This window comes from Cynocephalus volans, chromosome 5, assembly GCF_027409185.1.
Source record: "Cynocephalus volans isolate mCynVol1 chromosome 5, mCynVol1.pri, whole genome shotgun sequence".
NCBI classification, from domain to species: domain Eukaryota; kingdom Metazoa; phylum Chordata; class Mammalia; order Dermoptera; family Cynocephalidae; genus Cynocephalus; species Cynocephalus volans.
This window is the reverse complement of record NC_084464.1, coordinates 102,517,653-102,542,610: the sequence shown is the minus strand read 5'-3', so window position 1 is coordinate 102,542,610 and position 24,958 is coordinate 102,517,653. Positions and strand designations below refer to the sequence as shown.

General features: G+C 34.7%; 1 protein-coding gene across 1 annotated transcript in view; it reads left to right on the top strand.

Moving 5' to 3' along the window:
- The window catches only part of LOC134377884 (ubiquitin carboxyl-terminal hydrolase 45-like), a 39,138-nt gene extending 17,905 nt beyond the window's left edge, over positions 1–21,233 (top strand). The window contains exons 5-7 of the mRNA XM_063096675.1: positions 14,052–14,194; positions 14,591–14,683; positions 20,227–21,233. Coding sequence (XP_062952745.1) covers positions 14,052–14,194; positions 14,591–14,683; positions 20,227–20,379 — 389 coding nt within the window. The 3' untranslated portion in view covers positions 20,380–21,233. The remainder of the gene's footprint in view (positions 1–14,051; positions 14,195–14,590; positions 14,684–20,226) is intronic.
- Positions 21,234–24,958: the final 3,725 nt, after the last annotated feature.

The following is a 24,958-nucleotide window of genomic DNA, read 5'->3' as shown; positions in this document are numbered from 1 at the left end:
ATATCTGGCTTACAAAGAGCTAGATTCTCATATTTGCTTCTGTATTCAGTCTCCTGTGATATCACATGTCTTGTTGCCCCTGGAATATGGCATTGTAGAATTGAGTGAATGAAACATTTTTTTAAAAAAAGCAACATCTTAGGGTTATTGTCAAAAGTATTTTCATATTAAGGACCCTTGAAAGGAGGAGGGTGTGTCAGACCCATTGTGAGAACTGCTGAAGTAGCACATTTTTGTCTATTTTGTCTTCAAAACAGCCTTACCTGTCCATTAAGGCTCAGCTCAAATTCTTCTTGTAGGATGCTTTCCCAATCCTTAGCTCTTCTTTGACACTCAGTGTCTATGCAGCACACTTTAGAATCTAATAACAGTTTTGTGTTGTTTAGTTTTCATGTGCATGTCTTATTTTCTCTATTAAAACTGTATGTTCCACACTTAAGATATCTAAAGAAAAATTGGTAAAATGCTAGGAGTAAATCAACACCTTTCAATAATAACTCTAAATGTACAGGGACTAAGTTCCCCATTCAAAAGACACAGACCGACTGGATTAAAAAGAAGGACCCAACAATATGCTGTCTTCAGGAGAATCACTTGACCTGTAAAGACACACAAAGACTAAGAGTGAAAGAATGGAAAAAGATATATCATGCAAATAGATATGAAAAACGAGCTGGAGTAGCTGTTCTTATATCAGATAAAATAGACTTTAAAGTAAAAACCATAAAAAGTGATAAAGAAGGCCACTATACAATGATAAAAGGATCTATCTATCATGAAGACATAACAATCATAAATATATATGCACCTAATGTCAAAGCAGCCAGATTTACAAAGCTAACACTATTAGATCTAAAGAAAGAGATAGACACTAACACCATAATAGCAGGGGACCCAAACACCCCACTCTCATCACTGGACAGATCATCTAGGCAAAAAATCAACAGAGAAACACAAGATCTAAACAATACTTTAGACCAATTGGATTTGGCAGATATCTACAGAATATTCCATCCAACATCTTCAGAATATTCATTCTTCTCATCAGCACATGGAACATTCTCCAGGATAGACCACATGTTAGGTCACAAAGCAAGTCCTAAATTCAAAAAAATTGGAATGATTCCATGTATTTTTTCCAATCACAATGGATTAAAATTAGAAAACAATAATAAATGAAACTCTGAAAACTGTACAAACACATGGAAATTAAACAACGTTCTACTTAATGACATGTGGGTCCAAGAAGAAATTAAACAGGAAATCAAAAAATTTCTTGAAACTTATGAAAGTAATGACATATCATACCAAAACCTGTGGGATACTGCAAAAGCAGTATTAAGGGGGAAATTTATTGCATTAAATGCTTACTTCAGAAGAATGGAAAGATGGCAAATAAATAACCTAATACTTCACCTTAAAGATCTAGAAAAAGAAGAACAATCCAAACCTAAAGTTAGTAGACAGAAAGAAATAATTAAGATCAGAGCAGAACTAAATGAAATAGAAATAGAAACACGAAAACAATACAAAAGTTCAATGAAACAAAAAGTTGGTTTTTTGAAAAGATAAATAAAATCAACAAACCTTTAGCAAGATTAACTAAGAAAAGGAGAGAAGACCCAAATAACAAAAATTAGAAATGAAAAAGGTCATATTACAACTGACACCTCAGAAATACAAGGAATCATTAGAGACTACTATAAACATCTGTATGCCAACAAATTTGAAAATCTGGAGGAAATGGATACATTTCTGGATGCATACATATTACCAAAACTGAGCCAAGAAGAAATAGAATATCTGAACAGATCAATAACAATAAAAGAGATTGAAAATAGTATCGAGAAGGCTCCCAATAAAGAAAAGCCAAAGAACGGATGGGTTCACTGCAGAGTTCTACTAAATCTTCAGAGAGGAACTGATACAAATTCTCTACAAACTGTTCCAAAAGACTGAAACAGAGGCCATTTTCCCAAACTCATTCTATGAGGCAAACATGCCCTGATACCAAAACCAGACAAAGATACATCAAAAATAGAAAACTACAGGCCAATATCCTTGATGATTATAGATGCAAAAATCTTCAATAAAATACTAGCAGAAAATACCTACAGAAAATTATGCACCACAATCAATCGGGATTCATCCCAGGGATGCAAGGTTGGTTCAACATACGCAAATCAATAAATGTGATACACCACATGAATAAAAGCAAAGACAAAAGCCACATGATTATTTCTATTGATGCTGAAAAAGCATTTGACAAAATTCAACATCCTTTCATGATAAAGACTCTCTACAAGTTAGGCATAGATGGAAAGTATCTTAACATAATTAAAGCCATATATGATAAGCCCACTGCCAATATCATCCTGAATGGGGAAAAACTGAAAGCTTTTCCCTTAAAAACAGGAACTAGACAAGGATGCCCACTCTCACCACTCCTATTCAACATAGTGTTGGAAGTACTAGCCAGTACAATCAGAGAAGAGAAATAAAGGGCATCCATATTGGAAAGGATGAAGTCAAGCTGTCCCTTTTTGTGGATGATATGATCCTATATATTGAACAGCTTAAAGCTTCTATAAAAGAAACTCCTGGAGTTGATAAATGATTTCAGCAAAGTTGCAGCATACAAAATCAACACACAAACATCAGTAGCATTTCTATACTCCACCAGTGAACATGCAGAAAAAGAAATTAAGAAAGCTAGCCCATTTACAATAGCCACCAAAAAAATAAAAGACTTAGGAATTAAGCTGAGCAAGGATGTGAAAAATCTCTATGAAGAGAACTACAAACCACTGTTGAGAGAAATTAAAGAGGACACAAGAAGATGGAAAGATATCCCATGCTTTTGGATTGGAAGAATTAGCATTGTGAAAATGTCCATATACCCAAAGTGATCTACAGATTCAATGCAATCCCCATCAAAATTCCAATGACATTTTTCTCTGAGATGGAAAAAGCTGTTCAGACATTTATATGGAACAACAAAAGACCATGCATAGCCAAAGCAATCCTGAGCAAAAACAAAATAAAGCTGGAGGCATAACACTACCTGACTTTAAACTATATTACAAAGTTATAATAACCAAAACAGCATGATACTGGCATAAAAATAGACACATGGATCAATGGAATAGAATAGAGAACCCAGAAATCAATCCGTATGCCTACAGCCATCTGATCTTTGACAAAGACAGCAAATCGACATTCTGGGGAAGAGACTGCCTTTTCAACAAATGGTGCTGGGAAAACAGGATACTCATATGTAGGAAAATGAAACTAGACCCATATCTTTCACCATATACCAAAATCAACTCAAAGTGGCTTAAAGAATTAAAGATACATCCTGAAACAATAAAACTCCTTAAAGAAAACATAGGGGAAACACTCCATGAAATAGGGGTGGGTACAGAATTCATGAATAGGACCCAAAAAGCACAGGCAACTAAAGGTAAAATAAACAAATGGGATTATATTAAACTAAAAATCTTCTGCATAGCAAAAGAAACAATCAACAGATTAAAAAAAAAAAAAAAAAAAAACCAACAGAGTGGGAGAAAATATTTGCAAAATATACATCTGACAAATGATTAATATCCAGAATATACAAGGAACTCAAACAACTCTACAGCAGAAGAACAAATAACCTAATTTAAAAATGGGCAAAGGAGCTGAATAGACATTTCTCAAAGAAAGATATACGAATGGCCAACAGACACATGAAAAAATGCTCAACATCACTCAGCATTTGGGAAATGCAAATCAAAACCGCACTGAGATACCATCTCACTCCATTTAGGATGGTTAACATCCAAAAGACTGAGAATGATAAGTGCTGGAGAGGTTGCAGAGAAAAAGGAACTCATTCACTGTAGGTGGGGCTGCAAAATGGTGCAGCCTTTATGAGAAATGATATGGAGGTTTCTCAAACAATTACAGATAGATCTACCATATGACCCAGCGATTCCACTGCTGGGAATATACCCAGAGGAATGGAAATCATCATGCTGAATGGACACCTGTACTCCAATGTTTATTGCAGCTCTATTTACAATAGCCAAGAGCTGGAACCAGCCCAGATGTCCATCATCTGAGAAGTGGATAAGGAAATTGATACATCTACACAATGGAATACTACTTTGCTGTAAAAAAGAAGGAAATACTACCATTCGCAACAACATGGGTGGACTTAGAGAAAACTATATTAAGTGAAACAAGTCAGGCACAGAAAGAGAAGTACCACATGTTCTAACTTATTTGTGGGAGCTAAAAATAAATAAACACACAAACAAAGGGTGGGGTGGGGGGAGAAGACAGAATAACCACAAAAATTCTTTGAACTATTTAAGTCAAGTGAACAGATATGGGGTGGGGTAGGGTAGGGGGTGGAGAGGAACAGGTAAAGGGGCATGAAAAACAACTACAACGTATTTTGAGAAGTAAAATAAAAAAATAAAATAAGTTTTTTTAAAAAACAGCTGTATGTTCCTTGAGGACTGGACTCTGGCTTATATTTTTGATTCTCATGTGGGTAGGCAGGAAATCCTTGCTGAACTGAACCCAACTAGAATGTGACCAGATTTTACTGAGGGAATAGATAGATAAGCTTTACACTTTCATCCCCCAAAACACTGAATATTAATATCAAAAATATTTTATTCATTAATTCAATCTTCTAATATATTTGAGTTTTTACCTTGTGCAAGATGCTGTACTAGATGTTGGAGATGCAGTAGCGAATGAGACAGATCTACTTCCCAGTTCCTGTCACTACTGATCTTTTGGTCTATTCAGGAATATAGACAAATCATACTTAGTTGTTGCTTGTTTGAATAGTGTTGTGATGGAGCAAGTACCAGGGACCTTGAGAACACTTTGCAATAGTGTCTAACCTAGACTGAAGGAGGCAGAAAAATTTTATTTAGAGGAATAGGCTTCTGAGCCGATAGCTGAAGGATATCCAGAAATTATCTAGGCAGAAAGGGAAGGGATGTGTGTGTTCCAGGCGGATGAAATAGCTCATTGATGAGTGAGCGCAGTAGGTTCAGTGAATTTAATACAGCTGGAAGGTTGAGTATTGTGGTGTTGGGGGATGGTGAGAGGCAAGAGGCGAGCTAAGTAGGAACAGATATTTTAGGGCCTTGTAAGTTTAGAGTTTGTTCTTTTTTTTTTTTTTTTTATACTTTTTTATTGTAAAAAAATATATAACATAAGATTCACCTTCCTAACCATTTTTAAGCATACAATTCTGTGGAATTAATTACATTCACAGTGCTGTGTGACCATCACCTCTATACATTTTCAAAGCATTTTTATTATCCTAAACCTAAACTCTGTACCCATTATACAATAATAGAGTTTGTTCTGATGGCAGTGAGGAACCACTGTTAGGATTTTTTGTTTGTTTGTTTGTTTGTTTGTTTGTTTGTTTGGGGTGGCTGATACCTTGGTGTTATCAGCACTGCATTCTCCCAAGTGAGCGAACTGGTCAGTCCTACCACTGTTAGATTTTAAGCAGAGAAGAGAATGGTCAGTTTTGTATTTTAGATAGATCATTTGGCTTGTAAGTAGTATGGAGACAAATAGTATATGTGCCTGTACATTCATTACGTTAATTTCAATTTATCATATGACTAAAAAGGTTTCTAAGGCTAATGGTTAACTGGGAGTTAGTAGATTTTGCGAATAAACAGGTGAGCTAATTATTACTTGGTTCCAAGGTAGGGGAATTGTGGGGCAGCAAGTTTTTCCTTTTTATTCACTCTTTAAAGATTAAATTTCTTTTCGGCTACAGAAATGGGCAAATTACATTAATACTACATGACTGGTTTAGGTAATTGCATTAAGCAGTTGAGATGAACCCCAGTGCAGGTTCCCAGAAGAATGCTTACAGCTGTGTATATTTTACATCTGATGTTAGGATTTGCTTAAAAAACAAAACAAAAACCCAAAACTTTGTACACATTCCCCTTTCCCTCTTCCCCATGCACATAATGAAGAGGTCGTATGTAACACAAGGTTTAAAAAGGGCAAATAAACATTCTTGTGAGACCCACCTGGAAATATGTATTATTAAAATAATAGACCAAAAAACTTTGGAGATGGTAAAAAGATCAGTGGTTGCCAGGGGTTGTGGGAGGGAGGAATGAATAGGCAAAGCACAGAAGATTTTTAGGGCAGTGGAACTATTCTTTATGATACTGTAATAGTGGATACATGTCATTATGCATTTGTCCAAATCCATAGACTTTATACCACCAAGAGTGAACCCTAACGTAAACTATGGACTTTGGATGATGATGTGTCAATGTAGGTTCATCAGTTACAACAATTGAACCATTCTGGTGGAGGACGTTGATAATGGGGAGACTATGCATGTGTGGAAGCAGGGGATATGTGGTAAATCTACGTAACTTCTCAATTTTGCTGTGAACATAAAAACTGCACTGAAAAAACTTTTTTTAAAAAAGTGGGCCAGTGTTCTCTGAAAGCTTCATGAGGTTTGTCACTTTGATAGTTTTGTAAATGTCACTGAAATATTTTACAAATACTTGTAAAATAGAGTAACTTTTGGTTTGCTTTTTGTGAACTAGATAGATGACTGACAATCCCATATATTTTTTTTACAAACCAGTAAATTTGACCCATATTTTTAGTGCTGGTGGGATGCCATTTTTAACAAGGTTAAAGAGGACATAAAAATTATATTCCGTTAAATTCAATCAACTTCTGCTCCTGGTATACAAAAGGTATGAATTATGTTGGTTCTTTTGTGTTGGTAAAGTATATATATATATATATATATATGTTTTTTTTTTTTTTTTTAAATAAAGTAAATGGTCTTTTTGGGATCTGAAACTTTATCTGAAGATAAATAATATTGTGACCTTTTACAGTCACAATTTGAATGTGATTTAATACTTTTTAAAAAAAAGTTAATACAGTTCTGCTAGAAAGTGACAGTCGTGCTCCTAAGAAATTTGTATTTTTAAAAATGAGTACTATAAAGTTACTTCCGTGTATACAAGGGTTAGGGGCAAAAAAGACATTGGATGTTTAAAAAAAACTTATTTTTACCTATAGGGAAAAGAACCAGTGTTCTCCTTCTGGTTTAACCAAGGCAATTCACAAGTAGTTATTATACCTTTGAGAAAAAAGAGACATCAATTTAATATTGCTTGGCAACACACCCACTATTGGTTGTTTTCAATTTTCTCCCATGATAAATAAAGTTGCATCTTTATGTACTTGCTCTTTTATTATGTAGGTTAAATTTTTAGAATCTTTTGGCCACATTAAGCACGTGTTAAAGTTTGATTACTGTTGTTAAACTGCCCTCCAGAAAGATTATACAAAGGGTATAGTTGACAACAGTGCCCATTTTTCTGTGTTTAACTTTGTTTATAGTTTAGTCATAATGAAGTTTTTAATGTCATTGTTGCTAGGTCCATCGGTCTTTTCTGTGATAGTTTCTAGCCTTTGGAGTCATGCCTTGAAAGTCTTTTTGTGGGCCAGCCCGTGGCTCACTCGGGAGAGTGTGATGCTGTTAACACCAAGGTCATGGGTTCGGATCCCATATAGGGGTGGCTGGTTCGCTCACTTCAGAGAGCGTGGTGCTGACAACACCAAGTCAAGGGTTAAGATCCCCTTACTGGTCATCTTTTTTTAAAAAAATTTTTTTAAAGTCTTTTTGCTGTCTAAGATTATAAAGATATTCACCTAAAGTTTTCTAGTACTTAAAACTTTTAAAAATATTTATGATTTAATGTCCTTAAACTTGGTTTTTAAAAAAGATAGTTATAGGATCTTTAAGTGAAGTCATTTCTATCGTACAAAAATTTGAGGTACTTAAGATTACTTTTTAAATTGTCTTAGCTAAAAATGTTTTTGATTTTGCTTTGCTGGCACTTGAGCCAGTTTTCTGTCTTGCAAGACCTGAGGTATGTATAAAACCTATCAGGCCTTCTTAATTAACCAGTTATTCTTTGAATACTCTCGTTATAGGCTTAAAGGTAAGCAACAGAGATGTAAAAGAGCTTTAAAAAATTGAGCTAAAATGCCTGAAGTTTTCTCTCAATGTTCTTTGCATGCTGGCTCTATATTATTTTATTATGTAAAGGTTTATCTAATGACAATGTTGGTAATGTAGAGGTAATAAGTAAGGTGGAGTAGATTAAATCCCTTTTGACAAAATAATCCTGAAATTCTGTGATTACTCTAATGATGGGCACCACTTTTTTATAGGTATGGATAAAACTTGAGAACAAAACGAATGATAATCAAAACTTCATATAGTTTGTCTTTTTTCTTATTGCTGTAGCAGCTTTGTCCTTTTAATTATACTATAATTGAAAACATGTTGAAGTTCAGTCTTTGGTATATTTGGTTCTGTGTTTATAGAGGAAGAAGGGAGTTCTGAAAGTGAATATGATCTAAAATATACTGTTAGATTGAGAAAGCTTTGTTGTCTCTAAAAACCAAGGGTCCACTAATCATTCTTCATTAGAAGTTATAAATTGCTTTTTATTAACACGCACGGCTGAGTGTATGTCAAATAATTGAGAGACTGATTAAGACACCCCTGTTTTAAACTAGAATCTTAAGCTCTCAGCTGACAGTTTCTTACTGAACAAATGTACAACATGTATACTTAGTTTCTAAGTTTTACTGAGATTATCATAAGTTATAATCTTTTTTGTGTGTATAGATTCAGTTTATAATCTTAAATTATCATAAATTTAAGGCTTAACATGTCTGTGCTGTGTATTATGTATCGATTCCTTATCTAGTCATAAATCATAAGCAATTAAGTATAAATAAATGTAAATAGTTCATGCAGTACCTGGCACACAATAGATATTTGATAAATCAATTCTATTTAAATTGTTACATTTTATAAATGTGCTAATTAGTAAAATAAACTTGAACTTTTACTTTAAATAAAAACTTAGCTCTTAGAAAATATTATTCTATTTTCTAGTTAAATTATCTGATCTGTTTAATATTCAAGTCTAATAGCATAGTTAATTTTGAACATTTTCTCACCAACTTACATGTAAAAATCAACAGACCCTTTCCACTTGTGTGAAGTGGCTATTTAACCATGAAATAAACTATTTTTATTGCCTTTGCCCTGTGGATATGTTCTTTCTGGCAGTGCTGTCCATATTTGGTGGCTGTGCATGGAGAGCCAGGTGGTGCTGAAAAGCATCGCACAGTGAAGCGTGGATATATCTAGGTTTGACATTTGTCATCCCTTACTGCTGAAGGGAAGGGGAAAATCTGTTTTTCCATATGTTTATGCTTTTTTTTTTGCCCGCAGTTTTGTCCAGATGGTCTTATGAACATTGTTTACTTTGGGATGCTATCCCAGATGTTTTGAAAACTGATGGATAAATGTGGTACACAGATACGTAAATCATTTGCATATTATGGTTTTCAAAATGCTATTTGTTTTTGCAAGATTAAAATATTTATTTCTTGGAATATTTTTCCAAGTGAATAATGTATATATATTTTATATAGTTATATATAGTTATAATTTGTAGTTTATTTCCCTCAACCATTCTGGTTTCATGTTAATAAACTAAAAAATGTATGGTAACATTTATTAAGAATGTTAAGTAAAGGAAATACTTATAAAAGTCATATCTGTTCAGTGTTGCATGTACCCAAATCTGTAAGAATGTTGCTCTGCTGTCTTTTATAATTCTCATTGTACATAATCACTGAAGAGAATTTAAGTGGTAAAATGACAATGGATTTATAATTAGAAGATAATCATCGTGACCTTGGACAAATCGCTTAACCTGTCAGAGACTGAGTTTTGTAAGCATAAAATCAGAGTTAACAGCCTTGCCTAAAAAGATGTAGTAATGCTTGGATTTAATTACTCTTTCATCTTAAGTCTCTTAAATCACTGTGAAACCATGTATTGGCAACAGCTATAATAAGACTCGGAAACCTGCCTATTCTAGCCTCTTATTGGGGTCTTGGATATAAAGAGGCAGACTGTTCTGTCTGCAAACCCAGCCAGTATCCATAATGGGCTTCCTCTTGTTTGTGTAGTACTTCCTAGGTACTGTACTGATGGCTTTTTTGTTGTTGTTGTTTGCTTTTATGTACATTTGCAGGTTTGAATACTGTCTAGCCTCTTCCCCCTTTTCCTTTTCTCCATCCTGGCCTCTAAGCTTCAGTAGCCTGCTTCTTTGATTCTGCTGGTCTTTGCCCCCAAGCGCTAGTGTGGGGTTTATTTCTTATCACTTATTTTAATATCTGGAAGACAGGAGAAGAGACCGACCAGTCTTGCTAATTCTTTTCTACATTAACTTAGGATTCTGGGGTTGGGAATTAAAAATAACTCCTTAATATCTGAACAACAGATATCCTATAACAACCAATAACATTTCAAGAGTAAGCAAACAGGAATAAAGGAGGGAAAAAAACAGGTGATAAGGCTTAAGAAAAATAATGCAGCATAGGATAAGAGAAAAGTTGTTAAAACTTGGAAGAAAAATCTCTCCCATGAAATAGATTTGCTTAATGAAGGAAACAGCTTAGAAATCCTCAGTTTACTTTTCTCAATGAGATGTTTCCACATGTTAAAAAAAAAAAAAGCCAAGAAATTATGAAAACCACAAAACAAATATAAGGCAAAACACATTAGCAGTCCAGAAAATCCGATTAGAAATAAGAACTAAACCTGAGAAAAAAATACCTAGAATATACAGAAAATGAAAGAAGAAAAAAATGAGAGCAGATAAATAATGGACATTAAGGATGGCTCATGAAGATATGGATTTTGGCACAAATAACATTTTTGGTGTGGGGTCTCGGTCTGTTTTTCAGACACACAGTGCTTACATGCCAAGTGCTTTGCAATAATTAGCTCATTTAATCCTTATGAAAACTCTGAGAAAATATGTTAACCCCAGTTTGATGGATACAAAGCCCCATATCTAGGTGCTTTTTTCTTTGGCAAAAGTCACAGGTGACCATTCAGGCCATATTTGAACCATGAGGATATGCATGCCATTAGTCCATCCCTACCTGAGACTAAAGTTTCTCTTTGTGGTGTTTGCTCTCTGCTCCTGTCCCTGAGAAAAGGACTGCCTCCACCCCAGTTCATCCCCCTTAATGCTGTTTACAGAAGTCGGGGGAGGTTTCTAATTTCCTCTTAAGAACTCACAGAGATGTAAGAAGGCTAAAATTCTACTGGATCTGCTGCTTAATCTTTTAGATTTTCACTTATGTTGAATTTTTATTGGGTATGTTCTCCCCAATGCTGTACCCCTATGGAAGAAAGAGCAGTAGTAAGAGACATTCGCCATCTCCATCAATCAGCCAGACATTTAAATGCTTATTAGTAACGCAAGGCAGCATGTCAGTATTAGATGAATAAAGCGTATAGCAGTAAAGCACTATAAAATCTGAGGGTTGAAAGGAATTTAAAAGAACATCCAGTTAAAACCAAAACATTTGAGAACTTGGGAATTCCCTGTCAAACTTCAAATTATTACGATTTTGATTCAGAGAGTAATCTGCTGCTAAATAGATACAGTCAACCATGTCAGTTCATAAATGTTAGGAATTATTCTGTGTTTTCATATTATTAAAAACGTACTGACAATACAATTTTCAAATCTGCATTAATTATACAAATAGGTAAGTCTAAAACATACACATATGTATCATACACTTAGTTATTTTGCTTTTGGTATTATTATACGGCTTTATTTTTTAAGCTTTTAATTTTGACAATTTTAAACTAACAGAACGTCACAGGCTCGGATCCTCTTACCAGCCAGCCACCCAAAAAATAAATAAGTAAACAAAATAAACTCACAGAAAAGTTATAAGAATAACACACAGAATTGTCACTATCAGACGGTGGTTTTCCTAATTCTGTCATTTCTTTTGTGGTTTTTAGTTGGCATTCTGTTTTAAAATTTTTTTATTGAAACATAATAGATTGTACATATTTATGGAGTGCAGTTATGTTTCAATATATGTATACAGTGTGTGATCTAATCAGGGGAATTAGCATATTACTCATTGCAAAACTCAATCATTTTTTCATGGTGTGAGCATTTGATCTCTCTCCTACTCCTTTGATAACACACAGTAAATCATTGTCAGTTATAGATTTCTGAGTTGACTACACCAGTAGAACTTATTTTTTCTATCTAGCTGTAATTTTGAATCCATTAACCAGTCTCTCACTTTCTCCTCCCTGCTCTCCTTTCCTACCTCTAGTAACCAGTTTTTTGTTTATTTATTTATTGAAACATACTTGATTGTATGTAACTGTGGAGTACAGAATTAAGTATCAATACCTGTGTGCATTATGTCATGCTCAAATCAGGGTAATTAGTATATTCAACATTATACAATATAGTCATTTTTCATGGTCCTTTACCAATTTCTCTTACCCCATCCCCTTTACCACCTCTGGTAACCTCAGTTCTCTTCTCTCCTTTTGAAAGTTCAGCATATTATTGTAATTGTTGTATCTTTCTTTCTTTCTTTCTTTCTTTTTTTAGCTCTCACTTATGAGTGGGGACATGCAGTATTTCTCTTCCTGTGCCTGGCTTATTTCACTTAACATAATTTTCTCCAAACTCATCCATCCTGTGATGAATGGCAGATTTTCATTCTTTTTTATGGCTGAGTAGTATTCCATTGTGCATGTATACCACATTGTCTTTATCCAGTCATCTGTCCATGGACATTTAGGTTGGTTCTGTATCTTAGCTATTCTGAATAGAGCTGCGATAAACATGGGAGCACAGGTATCCCTCAGATGTGATGCTTTCCACTCCTTTGGGTATATACCCAATAGTGGGATTGCTGGATCCTATGGTAGTTCTATCTATAGTTTGAGAAACTCGGCCGGCCCCGTGGCGCACTCGGGAGAGTGCAGCGCTGGGGGCGCAGCGGCGCTCCTGCCGCGGGTTCAGATCCTATATAGGAATGGCGGGTGCGCTCACTGGCCGAGCGTGGTGCCGGCAACACCAAGCCAAGGGTTGCGACCCACATACCGGTCACAAAAAAAAAAGACAAAAAAAAAAAAAAAAAGAAAAAGAAACTCCATACTGTTTTCCATAATGGCTGTACTAATTTACAGTCCCACCAACAGTATAGAAGGGTTCCCCTTTCTGCATATCCTCCAGTTGGCATTCTCATATAAGAAAGTTTCCTCCCTTTTTTCCTCATTTTAAAAATCTATTATCTGGATTGTCACACATTATATATATATGTATTGAGATATAACTCTATGCCCCATAAATATGTACAATCAATATGTTTCAATGGAAAAAAATTTTTAAGTAATAAAACAAAAATCTATTGTCAATTCAGACCCACTCTGTGAGTAATAATCTATTACACTACCTTTATTTCAATGGTCAAATTGTCCCACATTGGACCAGTGGGAGATTATTCAATATAGTGCCTATGTATTTTGACCTCCTTCACTTTTTTTGATCACTTCTCCTATTATCTGGCACAACAAAAATGTTATGGGATTATTTTGCATCTTTGCTGCCTGAGGCTTATAATCAGTTTTTTCTTCACGGAGTCCTCATTCCTTTTAGTGGGGTATGGTATTTGGAAACTACATCTTTTCTACATGTTTTTTGACTATATTTTTTTATATTTAGTTTTTTATAATTTTTTTTTTTTTTTTTTTTTTTTTTTTGTGGCAGCTGGCCAGTGCTGGGAACCAAACCCTTGACCTTGGTGGTTACAAGGCTGCGTTCCAATCAACTGAGCTATCCGGCCAGCCCCTACATTTGATTTTTAAAATTAATCTGGAATTTATTCTGTAATGTGGTGTGAGGTATAGATCTATATATTAAAGTGAATTTAAATTGTTCCAGCAGTAAAATATAAAACCAAAGACATTTGTTTTTGTATTCTTATTCTTCAAGAACACTGATGCAGGGAGACAATCTTAATTAATTTTAAATAATTAATTTGTGTCAAGTGACATATTTAATTTTAAATCTCATGTCAGTTATGTTTTCTCTAACTTGTAGGTGTATTTTCTAGATTCATAAAACTTTGTGAAGAAAAATGTGAAACAAGTGAAATAAAGAAGGAAAGAAAAGGCAGCAGTGTACCATCTGTAAAAGGAATTATGAACTTAGGAAATACTTGCTTTTTTAATGCAGTCGTGCAGGTAAGTGTCAGAAAGCTTTGTAAAATGTAAGACTATTATAATTTATATGGTCACTGGCACACCTGTACATTGTCAGATGACTGCTAAATGTTTCTCTAGCAATTTCTCTGTTTTCTTTTTGTTTGTTTTAGGCAGTCTTTGGCTATCATCACACACATACATGCACGTTCTTTTCACACAGTGCTTCTGAAAGGTCTTCTGTGTATTACACCATGGCTCTAGCAGTAGTAGTGACCTTTATTAAATGTAAAATGTATTCAATTCAACTAAAAAAAAAATTTTTTTTTAAATAGACATTTTTGCTATGGTAGATGAAATTTAACTTTGAGAGAGTATTTATTCCATCAAGTCAGAGTCATGTTATAACTGAATCAGAGGATTTTTGCTTTCTTTTAGAACTTGGCACAGACTTACATTCTTACTGAACTGATGAATGAGATCAAAGAAAATGGTACAAAACTCAAGATTTTTGCTTCAGACTCTCAGCTGGTAAGAAGTGTAACTATCTGGATAATAGCTATTTTCAGATGAGCCACTGTTGTTGCCAAAATCTGTCTTTCCTCTTTCTCAGAGCTATCAACTGGAATGGTATTTAGAGGACTTGATAATATAATTTAGAAGCATTTTGTGAAGGTAATCATTTAAAATTTCTAAAATCATGACTTTAAGATATGTTGTGGTTCATGGGCTGGCCCTGTGGCTCACTCAGGAGTGTGTGGCGCTGGCAGCGCCAAGGCCGTGGGTTTGGATCCTATATAGGGATGGCCAGTGTGCTCACTGGCTGAGCATGGTGCATACGACGCCGAGCCGAGGGTTGCAATCCCATTACCGGTCAAAAAAATGAATAAATAAATAAATAATAATAATAATAATAAGATATGTTGTGGTTCAAACATATCATGGATCAAATAGTACAAAGATATCAAGGCAGCTCTTATTTTATTTTTATTTTTATTTTAATTAATCAATATACTATGTAGTTGATTTTCATGTCCCTTTACCAATTCCTTTCCCCCCAACCCCCCCATCAACATATCTGTTCACTTACCTTAACAAGTTCAAGGAATTGTTGTGATTGTTGTGTCTTCTTCCCTGCCCCCCCATTTGTTTTTATATTTATTTATTTATGTATTTATTTATTTATTTATTTTTAGCTCCCACAAATAAGTGAGAACATGTGGTATTTCTCTTTCTGTGCCTGACTTGTTTCACTTAATATAATTTTCTCTAAGTCCCTCCATGTGGTATTCTCTTTCTGTGCCTGACTTGTGGTATTTCTCTTTCTGTGCCTGACTTGTTTCACTTAATATAATTTTCTCTAAGTCTATCCATGTTGTTGGAAATGGTAGTATTTCATTCTTTTTTATAGCAGAGTAGAATTCCATTGTGTAGATGTACCACATTCTCTGTATCCACTCATCTGATGATGGACATTTGGGCTGGTTCCAACTCTTGGCTATTGTAAATAGTGTTGCAGTAAACACTGGAGTACAGGTATCCATTCAACATGATGATTTCCATTCCTCTGGGTATATTCCTAGCAGTGGAATAGCTGGGTCCTATGGTAGATCTATCTGTAATTGTTTGAGGAACCTCCAAACCATTTTCCATAATGGCTGTACCATTTTGCAGTCCCACCAACAGTGTATGAGAGTTCCTTTTTCTCTGCAACCTCTCCAGCACTTATCATTCTCAGTCTTTTGGATGTTAACCATCCTAAATGGAGTGAGATGGTTTCTCAGTGTGGTTTTGGTTTGCATTTCCTGAATGCTGAGCGATGTTGAGCATTTTTTCATGTGTCTGTTGGCCATTCGAATATATTCCTTTGAGAAATGCCTATTCAGCTCGTTTGCCCATTTTTTAATTGGGTTACTTGTTTTTTTGCTGTAAAGTTCTTTGAGTTCCTTGTATATTTTGGATATTAATCCTTTGTCATATGTATATTTTGCAGATATTTTCTCCCACTCTGTTGGTTGTCTTTTAACTCTGTTAATTGTTTCTTTTGCTATGCAGAAGCTTTTTAGTTTGATATAATCCCATTTGTTTATTTTTCCTTTGGTTGCCTGTGCTTTTGGGGTTGTATTCAGGAAGTCTGTACCCAATCCTACTTCCTGGAATGTTTCTCATGTTTTCTTTAAGGATTTTTATTGTTTCAAGGTGTATATTTTAATTCTTTAATCCATTTTGAGTTGATTTTGGTATATGGTGAGAGGTACTGGTCTAGTTTCATTCTCCTACATATAGATATCCAGTATTCCCAGCACCATTTCCTAAAGAGGGAGTCTCTTCCCCAGTGTATAGGCTTGGTGCCTTTGTCAAAGATCAGATGGCTGTAGGTGTGTGGGTTGATTTCTGGGTTCTCTATTCTATTCCATTGATCCGTGTGTCTGTTTTTATGCCAGTATCATGCTCTTTTGGTTATTCAAGGCAGCTTTTAAACAAACATACCGGAAAAAACAAAAGGGGTTTGAATTTTGGGCCAAAGGTCTAGACTCCTGTTTTGTAATGGTGATATTTGTTTAAATTTAGCATTTTTGTTTTTTAAAGGCAGATATAATTTTTTTTAATTAATTTATTTTTTGCTGCTGGCCAGTACGGGGATCTGAACCCTTAACCTTGGTGTTGTAACACCACACTCTAACTAACTGAGCTAACTGGCTAGCCCAGGAAGATTTAATTTTAACAGTGAGTATCTAAAGAATTTTTGAAGCTTAGTCTGATGGATTTTTAAGCTAGTCAGTGGGGGAGGAGAAAGAGCAGCCTCTGACATTCAGAAGCCGGCCTGGCAGCCACAGTTAGGCCATGTTATTCAAGTAATCTCAAAGAAAACCAACTTCAGGCTAGGTTTCTCTGTGATAAAATGAGACAATGTAATTTTGTCTGAATACAAAAACAAGGTCAGTCTGCTATTTAGAAAATTCCAAAAGCCCTCTCTTTTGGCCAAAATGAAAAATGAATGACTGCTCCTTCTGTACCATTTATAGTTTTATCTTCATTCTAGTACCGCCCCCCCCCACCCCTCATAGATAAGATTTATTGAGCTACCCAGTCATAGAATTACCCCTGCTTACTGATGGCATTCTATTTGGGGTAAAGCTTTAGTTCTTTAGACCTCCCCTCAAATTACCCAACCAAAGACTAAATCCTATATTGGTTCTTTATAACATCCTCCTCTTACTGAGACACCCCAGTTGTCCTCCATGGTGTGTGTTCTCCATCACTGCAACAAGTAATGAACCTACCTTGTTTAACTATAGGTCTGTTTCTGCTGGACTTTGGCTGGAGGGCATTGACAGTAATAATAATGATTTCAGTTAGAAATTGATGGGGGGGGGGTGTAGCTCATTATCTGTCTTTTGAAAACAATTAAAGAAGAGTTCTAAAAATGCTTAGTTTAGGGCCAGCAGTTTAGCTCAGTTGATTAGAACACAGCCGTATAACTCCAAGGTCATGAATTTGGATTCCAACACAGGGCAGCTGCCAAAAAAAAGCGTAGTCTAGTAATCATAGATTGTTCTTCCCAAGAAAGAGCTTTGAAAGACAGTATTGTTATTTTGTTGTTGTTGTTGAAAAGGCAGCCTGTAGACACACTGCCTGTTCATCCCTTAAAATTTTCATGGTACATTCCAATACCCTATGCTAAGGTGTAGTGAGATAGTTAAGACTACTTTACTAAATAGAAGTTATTGAAAAGATTTCCTGTTAAATGTGATTGGATGTTGACATAAATATTTCATTCGTGGAGATGTGTCTCAAGATTACTATATGGCAGTTAGGTACTATAATTGATCACTTTAGGATTGCATCATTTGCAGCAGGCCGGTACAGGGATCAGAGGGAAATTTTCAATCTTAAGTCTTAGGATTTTAGGACATAAAATTGACCTGAGCCATGGGACTGTAAGGGTAGGTCAATATCCTTTGAATCACCAATTTTATGTTGTCCTTTGTTTGTCTTTTGTTTCTTTTTCTTACCTTATTGTGCTGGCTGGAACCTCCAGTAACATGTTTTTTTTGTTTTGTTTTGTTTTTGTCCTTTTCGTGACCGGCACTCAGCCAGTGAATGCACCGGCCAGTCCTATATAGGATCCGAACCCGCGGCGGGAGCGTTGCAGCGCTCCCAGCGCCGCACTCTACCAAGTGCGCCACGGGCTCGGCCCTCCAGTAACATGTTGAATGATGAGAGCAAGCATCCTAGCCTTAATCCCAAAATTATGGGGAAAAACATTCAGACTTTCTCTATTATTAAGTATGAAGGTAACTATAGATTTTTCTTAGGTATTCTTTATAAGGTTGAGGACATTCCCTATTCCTAGTTTTGAGAGTTTTATCATGTATGGGTGCTGAATTTTATCAAATGCTTTTCCTGCATCTATTGAGATGATCGTATGGGTTTTTTTCTTTATTCTGTTAATGTGGTGAATTACATTGATTTTTTTTTTTTCAAATGTTAAACCTATATCGTATTCCTGGGACAAACCCCAGTTAGTTATGACATACATTCTTCTTATATGTTGAGGGATTCAATTTGTTAGTATTTATATGCATATCAACTGTGTTTTTTAGGAAACTAAATTAAAATATTCATATAGAGAAGTATTCATCATGAGTGTATAGCTTGATGAATTTTTGCAAGCTGAAAAAACCTGTGTAACCAATATCTTGCTTAAGAAATGGAACATTACCAGTAGCTGAAAGGCCCTACAAGTGGCCCTTCATTCACTACCTCCCTACCCAATAAGGATAGCCATTAACCTAATTTCTAATGGGATAGATTAGTTTGTCCTGTTTTAATGCTATATGAGGGTACTTCAAGAAGTTTGTGGAAATATTTGCTTTATCTTTTAATTCTGTTTATCCACAAAGTTTTTGAAATACCTTTTATATAAATGGAATCATACAGTATGCATTCTTTGGCATTGCTTCTTTCTGTCAACATGTTTATGTTTGTGAGATTTATTCATGTTGCATTTTCATCAGCAAATTTATTTTCAAAGTTTCTGTACTTTTTAAAACTAAGGTTGTTTCCTCATTTAATTCTAAAGGCTTTTTACTTTGCTTAAAATGCTTTATTTGGGAATAAGGGAACTGCTACTTGGTACTTGGGCTTTAAAACTGCCTTAGAGTTTTCTTCTGATCCTTGAGATAACTTTCAATTTACTTAACATGGCAGAAAGCACATTAAAAAAATAGACTTTATTTTTTAGAGCAGTTTTAGATTTACAGCAAAATAGAAAGCACTTTTGACATTCAATATCCATGGAAAATTATGGCCTGTCCTTTTGAGGTTGTAGCCAGATGGTAGATTTTTAAGGATAGTTGGTATGAAGTATTATGTAACAAGTATTTCATGAATACCTGAATAAGACAACATATTTAATAGTTGTCTTAGAAGATAACATTATGTAATGTCCCAGAATTATATTTGGGATATGCTTTTTATTCATTGTCCTTTTAAGAGGGGTGTTATTGCTGGAGATAACATATTTTAGACAATAAAACTTGGGGGAAAAAATTCCAGAATTAAGTGGGTTAATCCTTCACACAATTTCAGCTGCTTTTGTCAAGCTTTATGTCTCTCTGCTTTAAAAGAGGGAGCTGGTATACCCATTTTGTCACATAATTCATCATTTGTTTTATTAGTAAAATATTTGGAAAATGAAGGTGTGGAGTTTTGCTGGTAAATATAATTTGATTATTTGTGAAGATGTACAAAAATCAAATAGATTAGTAATTTTACTTGTGGGAGAGCTTGTTAACTGACACTTGCAAACAACTAAAGATTGGTGATTTTATTTAAGCTAATAGTTTTATTACAGTTTAGAGAATATGAAAACATCTGTGTTTTTCAAGCCAAGGCATTTAATTCTGTTTTCTATTTTTATATATTAATTTCATGCATGGCGGAATAAAGTTTATTAATACACTTGAGGCAATTTAGTTGCTGTCATTAAACAAAGTATAACTTGTAGACTTTTAAGAATTTATTTTAAAATTGTACATTTTGACATACAATTGATCATGTTTTTAAAGGACCCATTAGTGGTGGAACTTTCAAGCCCTGGACCACTGACCTCAGCCTTGTTCCTGTTTCTTCACAGCATGGAGGAGACTGAAAAAGGACCCCTATCTCCTAAAGTTCTTTTTAATCAGCTTTGTCAGAAGTGGGTGCATCTACGTTTTTAATATAAGTAATCATGAGTTACAAAATAGTAGGGTATCCATCACTTAATATGAGTAGTTTCACTCTTATTGTGATATTGGTGTTATTGCCCAGACTATCAACCAAAAGAACTAATATTTGTTTATTGCAGTTCTGTGCTTTATGTAAATTATATCTCATAATCCTCTGAAGGAGTGATCATTTATCCCCATTTTATATATAAAGAAATGGAGACTCACAGAAATTAAGTAGCTCACCTAGTCTCAGAGTGACAAAGCTGGGAATCAAGTAGAGATCTGTCCTCACTCAGAAGCCCATGATGTAATACCATAAAGTAAGAAAATCATAAAATTATAAAATGTAGAAAGTACAATAAGAGATGATCTAATCTAGCTTTCTTATTCTTAAGGATGAGCTTTGAGGCAAATAGAATTTAAGTGAATTTCTCAAGGTATTATAGTACGTTTGAAAGCAAAATCCTTATGTACCATGAAGGACCTGATTGAACTTTAATGCATTCATTTACTTTTTAACTAAAATTTTGAGAGCTTACTTTGTGTCAGTTACTTGCTAGAATCCAGAAGTACACAATGTATAATATATTAAAAACAGACCGTGTCCTCATGGAGCTCACAAGCTAGTCCAGTCCATGTCGGGTCTGCTGCCGGCCGACCTGAACAGCTCTTGCCTCACTATCAGTCTCCCTTGGTGTTTCTTCTGGTGGGCGAGCGAATTGCCCAGATTCCTCTTTCTCTCTGGTCCCCGTTGGAAGGAGACGGGGAAGAGAGTCATGAACAGGGGTGAGCATAGCCGCTGGCCCCAACCAGCCCGTTAAAGGACACTCAGATGTGGTGGGGGTTCTGTCCAGCAGTTCCGTTTATTATCACACAAGCACTTGCTTTTAAAGGCAAATGGGGAAGGGAGGTTTTTTACATCCTCCAATCAGCTTAAAGGTTATGAGAGCATGCATCCTGTCTCAATGCCTAGCTATTGCAATCACGCAGTGTTCACGAGCGCGGAAGTGCGTATTTGGCCAATAAGGGCTAAGGCAAGGTTCCCACAGACACTCCCACCCTACTTCCTCCTGGTGCCATCTTAGGCTGCCACGTTAATACGCCCTTGTGGGCCCATAATGGCTCCGCTTGTAATGTCACTTAAGGTGGCATTAGTTTTTAAGGCCCGACAAGTCCACAATTACTGAAACATGTAGAAAGGAAATTCTTTAAACATGAACTTGCATTTTTTGCATATCTACAGACTTAAAAACCTCACTTTAATTTAAACTTGTTATCTGTGCCATGCTATTTTAAGTGTATTACAAAATATATAGGGTTTAGTATATATTTCATTTAGTTGGCAAATGCTTTTTCTTCAAAGCCTGAAGACCAAAAATACCTGTAAAGGTCTCACAGACATGAGTGCTTCATAGAGTTAAGTTTTGGGGCATTGTATGCTTTAGAAATTTGTTTCTGACTCTATAAATAACTTTGTTTCATATTATTTTCATCGTGGTTTTGTAAAGATTTATAAAAATTGAAGATTAAGATAATAGGCACTCATAGATAAAAATTCAAACTCCTCTCTATCCTCACTCCTCAGGAGTAACTACTATTATCTGTTTCTTATTTATTCCTTTCAAAAATGATTATGTATACACAGACATACACAGTTGTCCCTTCATATCAGTGGGTTCTTCATCCGAGAATTCAACAAACTGCAAATAGAAAATATTCAGGAAAAAAATGGATGGTTGTGTCTGCACTGGATATTCACAGACATTTTTCTTGTTATCATTCCCTAGGCAATACAGTGTAACAACTATTTACATAGCAATTACATTATATTAGATATTACAAGTAATCTAGAGATGACTTGAAGTATACTGGAGGATGTGCATAGTTTATATGCAAATACTATGCCATTTTATATCAGGGACTTGAGTCTCCACGGATTTTGGTATCTGCAGGGGGATACCAATCCCCTATGGAAATTGAAGGATGACTGTATATGCAAATTGTCTGCATATTCATTTTGTACAACTTTTCATATTAGTACATGTGTATATAACTTACTTGGTTGTGTGTGTGTGTGTATTACACTTGTGGAAGTACATCTGTAGGATAAGTTCTTATAAGTAGAATAATGGAATTAAATGTGATTTTTGAAAAGTTTTAAAATTGCATTTTATTTTGCTTTATTGTGTTTACTTTTAAAAGAGGTATAGATTAAGAAAAGTAATTTTTTAAAAATTCATAAGTTATATATATTTAGATTTATTTCTGAGCTCTATTTTGTTGCCCTGATCTACATGTCTATCTTTACCCCAATTACTATACTGTCTTAATTACTGTAGCTTCATAACAAGTTTTGCATTTGGATAATGTGAGTCCTCAAACTTTGGTTTTCTTTTCTCAAACTATTCTATGTCCTTTGCTTTTTTATATGAGATTTAGGATCAGGTTGTCAGTTGGGGTTGTACTGAATGTGTACATCAATTTGGAGAGAATTGACATCTTAACAATATTGAATCTTCCAACACATGATGATTCTTTTCAGTTATATAGGTCTTTAATTTTTCTCAAGGTTTTGCAGTTTTCAGCATACAAATCCTACACATATTTTGTTAGACTGTCTAAAGAATTTCATGTTTTTATGCTATTTATTATAAATGTTGCTTTTATAAAAATTTGTTTTCATTTGTTCTTTGTTAGTATATAGAAATATGTACAATTGAATTTTGTAAATTGACCTTGTTTCTTACTACCTTGCCCAATTCACTAGTTCTAGTTACTTTATGTAAATTCTTTGGGATTTCCTATGTAGACAGTAATGTCATTGGCAAATAAAGATTGTTTATTCCTTTTCAATCTGTATCCTTTTATATCTTTTTCTTACCTTATGTCACTCACAAGGACCTCCAGAATAATGTTAGAGTGGCAAAGTGGGCATTCTTGCCTTATTCCTGATATTAGGGGGAGAGCTTTAGTCTTTCGCACATAAGTATGATAGTAACTGCCTATTTTTTGTAAGTGCCTTTTATGGGGTTGAAGAAATTCCCATTTATTGCTAACTTTTTCTGACAGTTCTTATCAAGAATGGGTATTAAAATTTTTCAAATACTTTTTCTGCATCTATTGAAATCATAGTTTGGCTTTTTTGTTTGTTAGAATAGTGAGTTGTATTGATGGATGTTCTGAATAGCTTTACTGAGGTATATTTGACATACAATGAAGTGCACATATTTAAAGTATACTGTTGGATAAGTTTGGCACCTATATACTTGTGACATATGTGTACACATTGCCACAGTGTAATGAATGTATCCATCACCTACAAAAGTTTCCTTGAGCCGCTTTGTAATCTTTTTCTCTGGACCCTATCCTCTAAACTCCATCTCTGGGCTACCACTTACCTGTTTTTTTGTTACTATAGATGAATTAGCATATTTTAAAATTCTATATAAATGGAATCATACAATATTTTTAAAAATCTGGCTTTTTCTTTTTTTATTGAAACATAATTGATTATACATATTTTTGGGTGCAGAGTTGAATAAACAGTACCTGTGTGTAATATGTGATGATCAAATGAGGATAATTAGCATACTCCTCTTTACAAAACTCAATCATTCTTTGTGACTCTTAACCAATTTCTCTCTAATCATCCCCCATTCTTAATAACCACAGTTCTGTTCTCTCATTTTGAAAGTTCAATGTATTATTGTGATTGTCGTTTCTTTCTTATTTATTTTTTAGCTCCCACTTATGAGTGAGGACATGTGGTATTTCTCTTTTTATGCCTGGCTTATTTCACTTAAAGTAATTTTCTCCAAGTTCATCCATGTTGCTGCTAATGGCAGAATTTCACTCTTTTTTATGGCTGAGTAGTATTTCATTGTGTATGCATACCACATTTTCCTTATCCAGTCATCCATTGATGGACATTTAGGTTGGATCCATATCTTGGTTCTTGTAAATAAAGCTGTGATAAACATGGGAGTTCAGATATCCCTTCAATATGATGCTTTGCATTCCTTTGGGTATATACTCAGTAGTAGGATTAATGAATCCTTTGGTAGTTGTATCTGTAGTTTGAGAAACCTCCTTACTGTGCTCTAACCAACTGAGCTAACTGTCCAACCCTTGTTTCTAGTATTTTTAATTGGCTATCTTATCAATATCCACATGTTCTTATTTAACTTTTTCAACTTTTTCCTACTTTTCTTAATATCTAGGTTGTTTTTGGCAGTTATGCCTTTATTTTATGTCTTTGGATATTTTTGATATATTTATTGTAACATCTTTTGGAGTTCTATAAAATTTATTTGGAGTGAAATAAAAAACATTCTAATTGATTTTTTTAACATTAGATTTCTTTATGTGTTTTATTATATTGGTTTATATACTCATTTGGAGTAGATTTTTGTTTGTTCATCCTCTCTCTGCTTTTTTACCCTCTCATTTTTACCCTCTCTGCTTTCCCTCATTTCTTCCACCCTTCCTTGCTACCTCTTCTACTCTCATCACCTCCCCTTTTTCCCATGCCTTTTTTCCACATACCCCCTTCGCTGCTGCCTAATAATTTTGCATTTAAGGTAGCCTC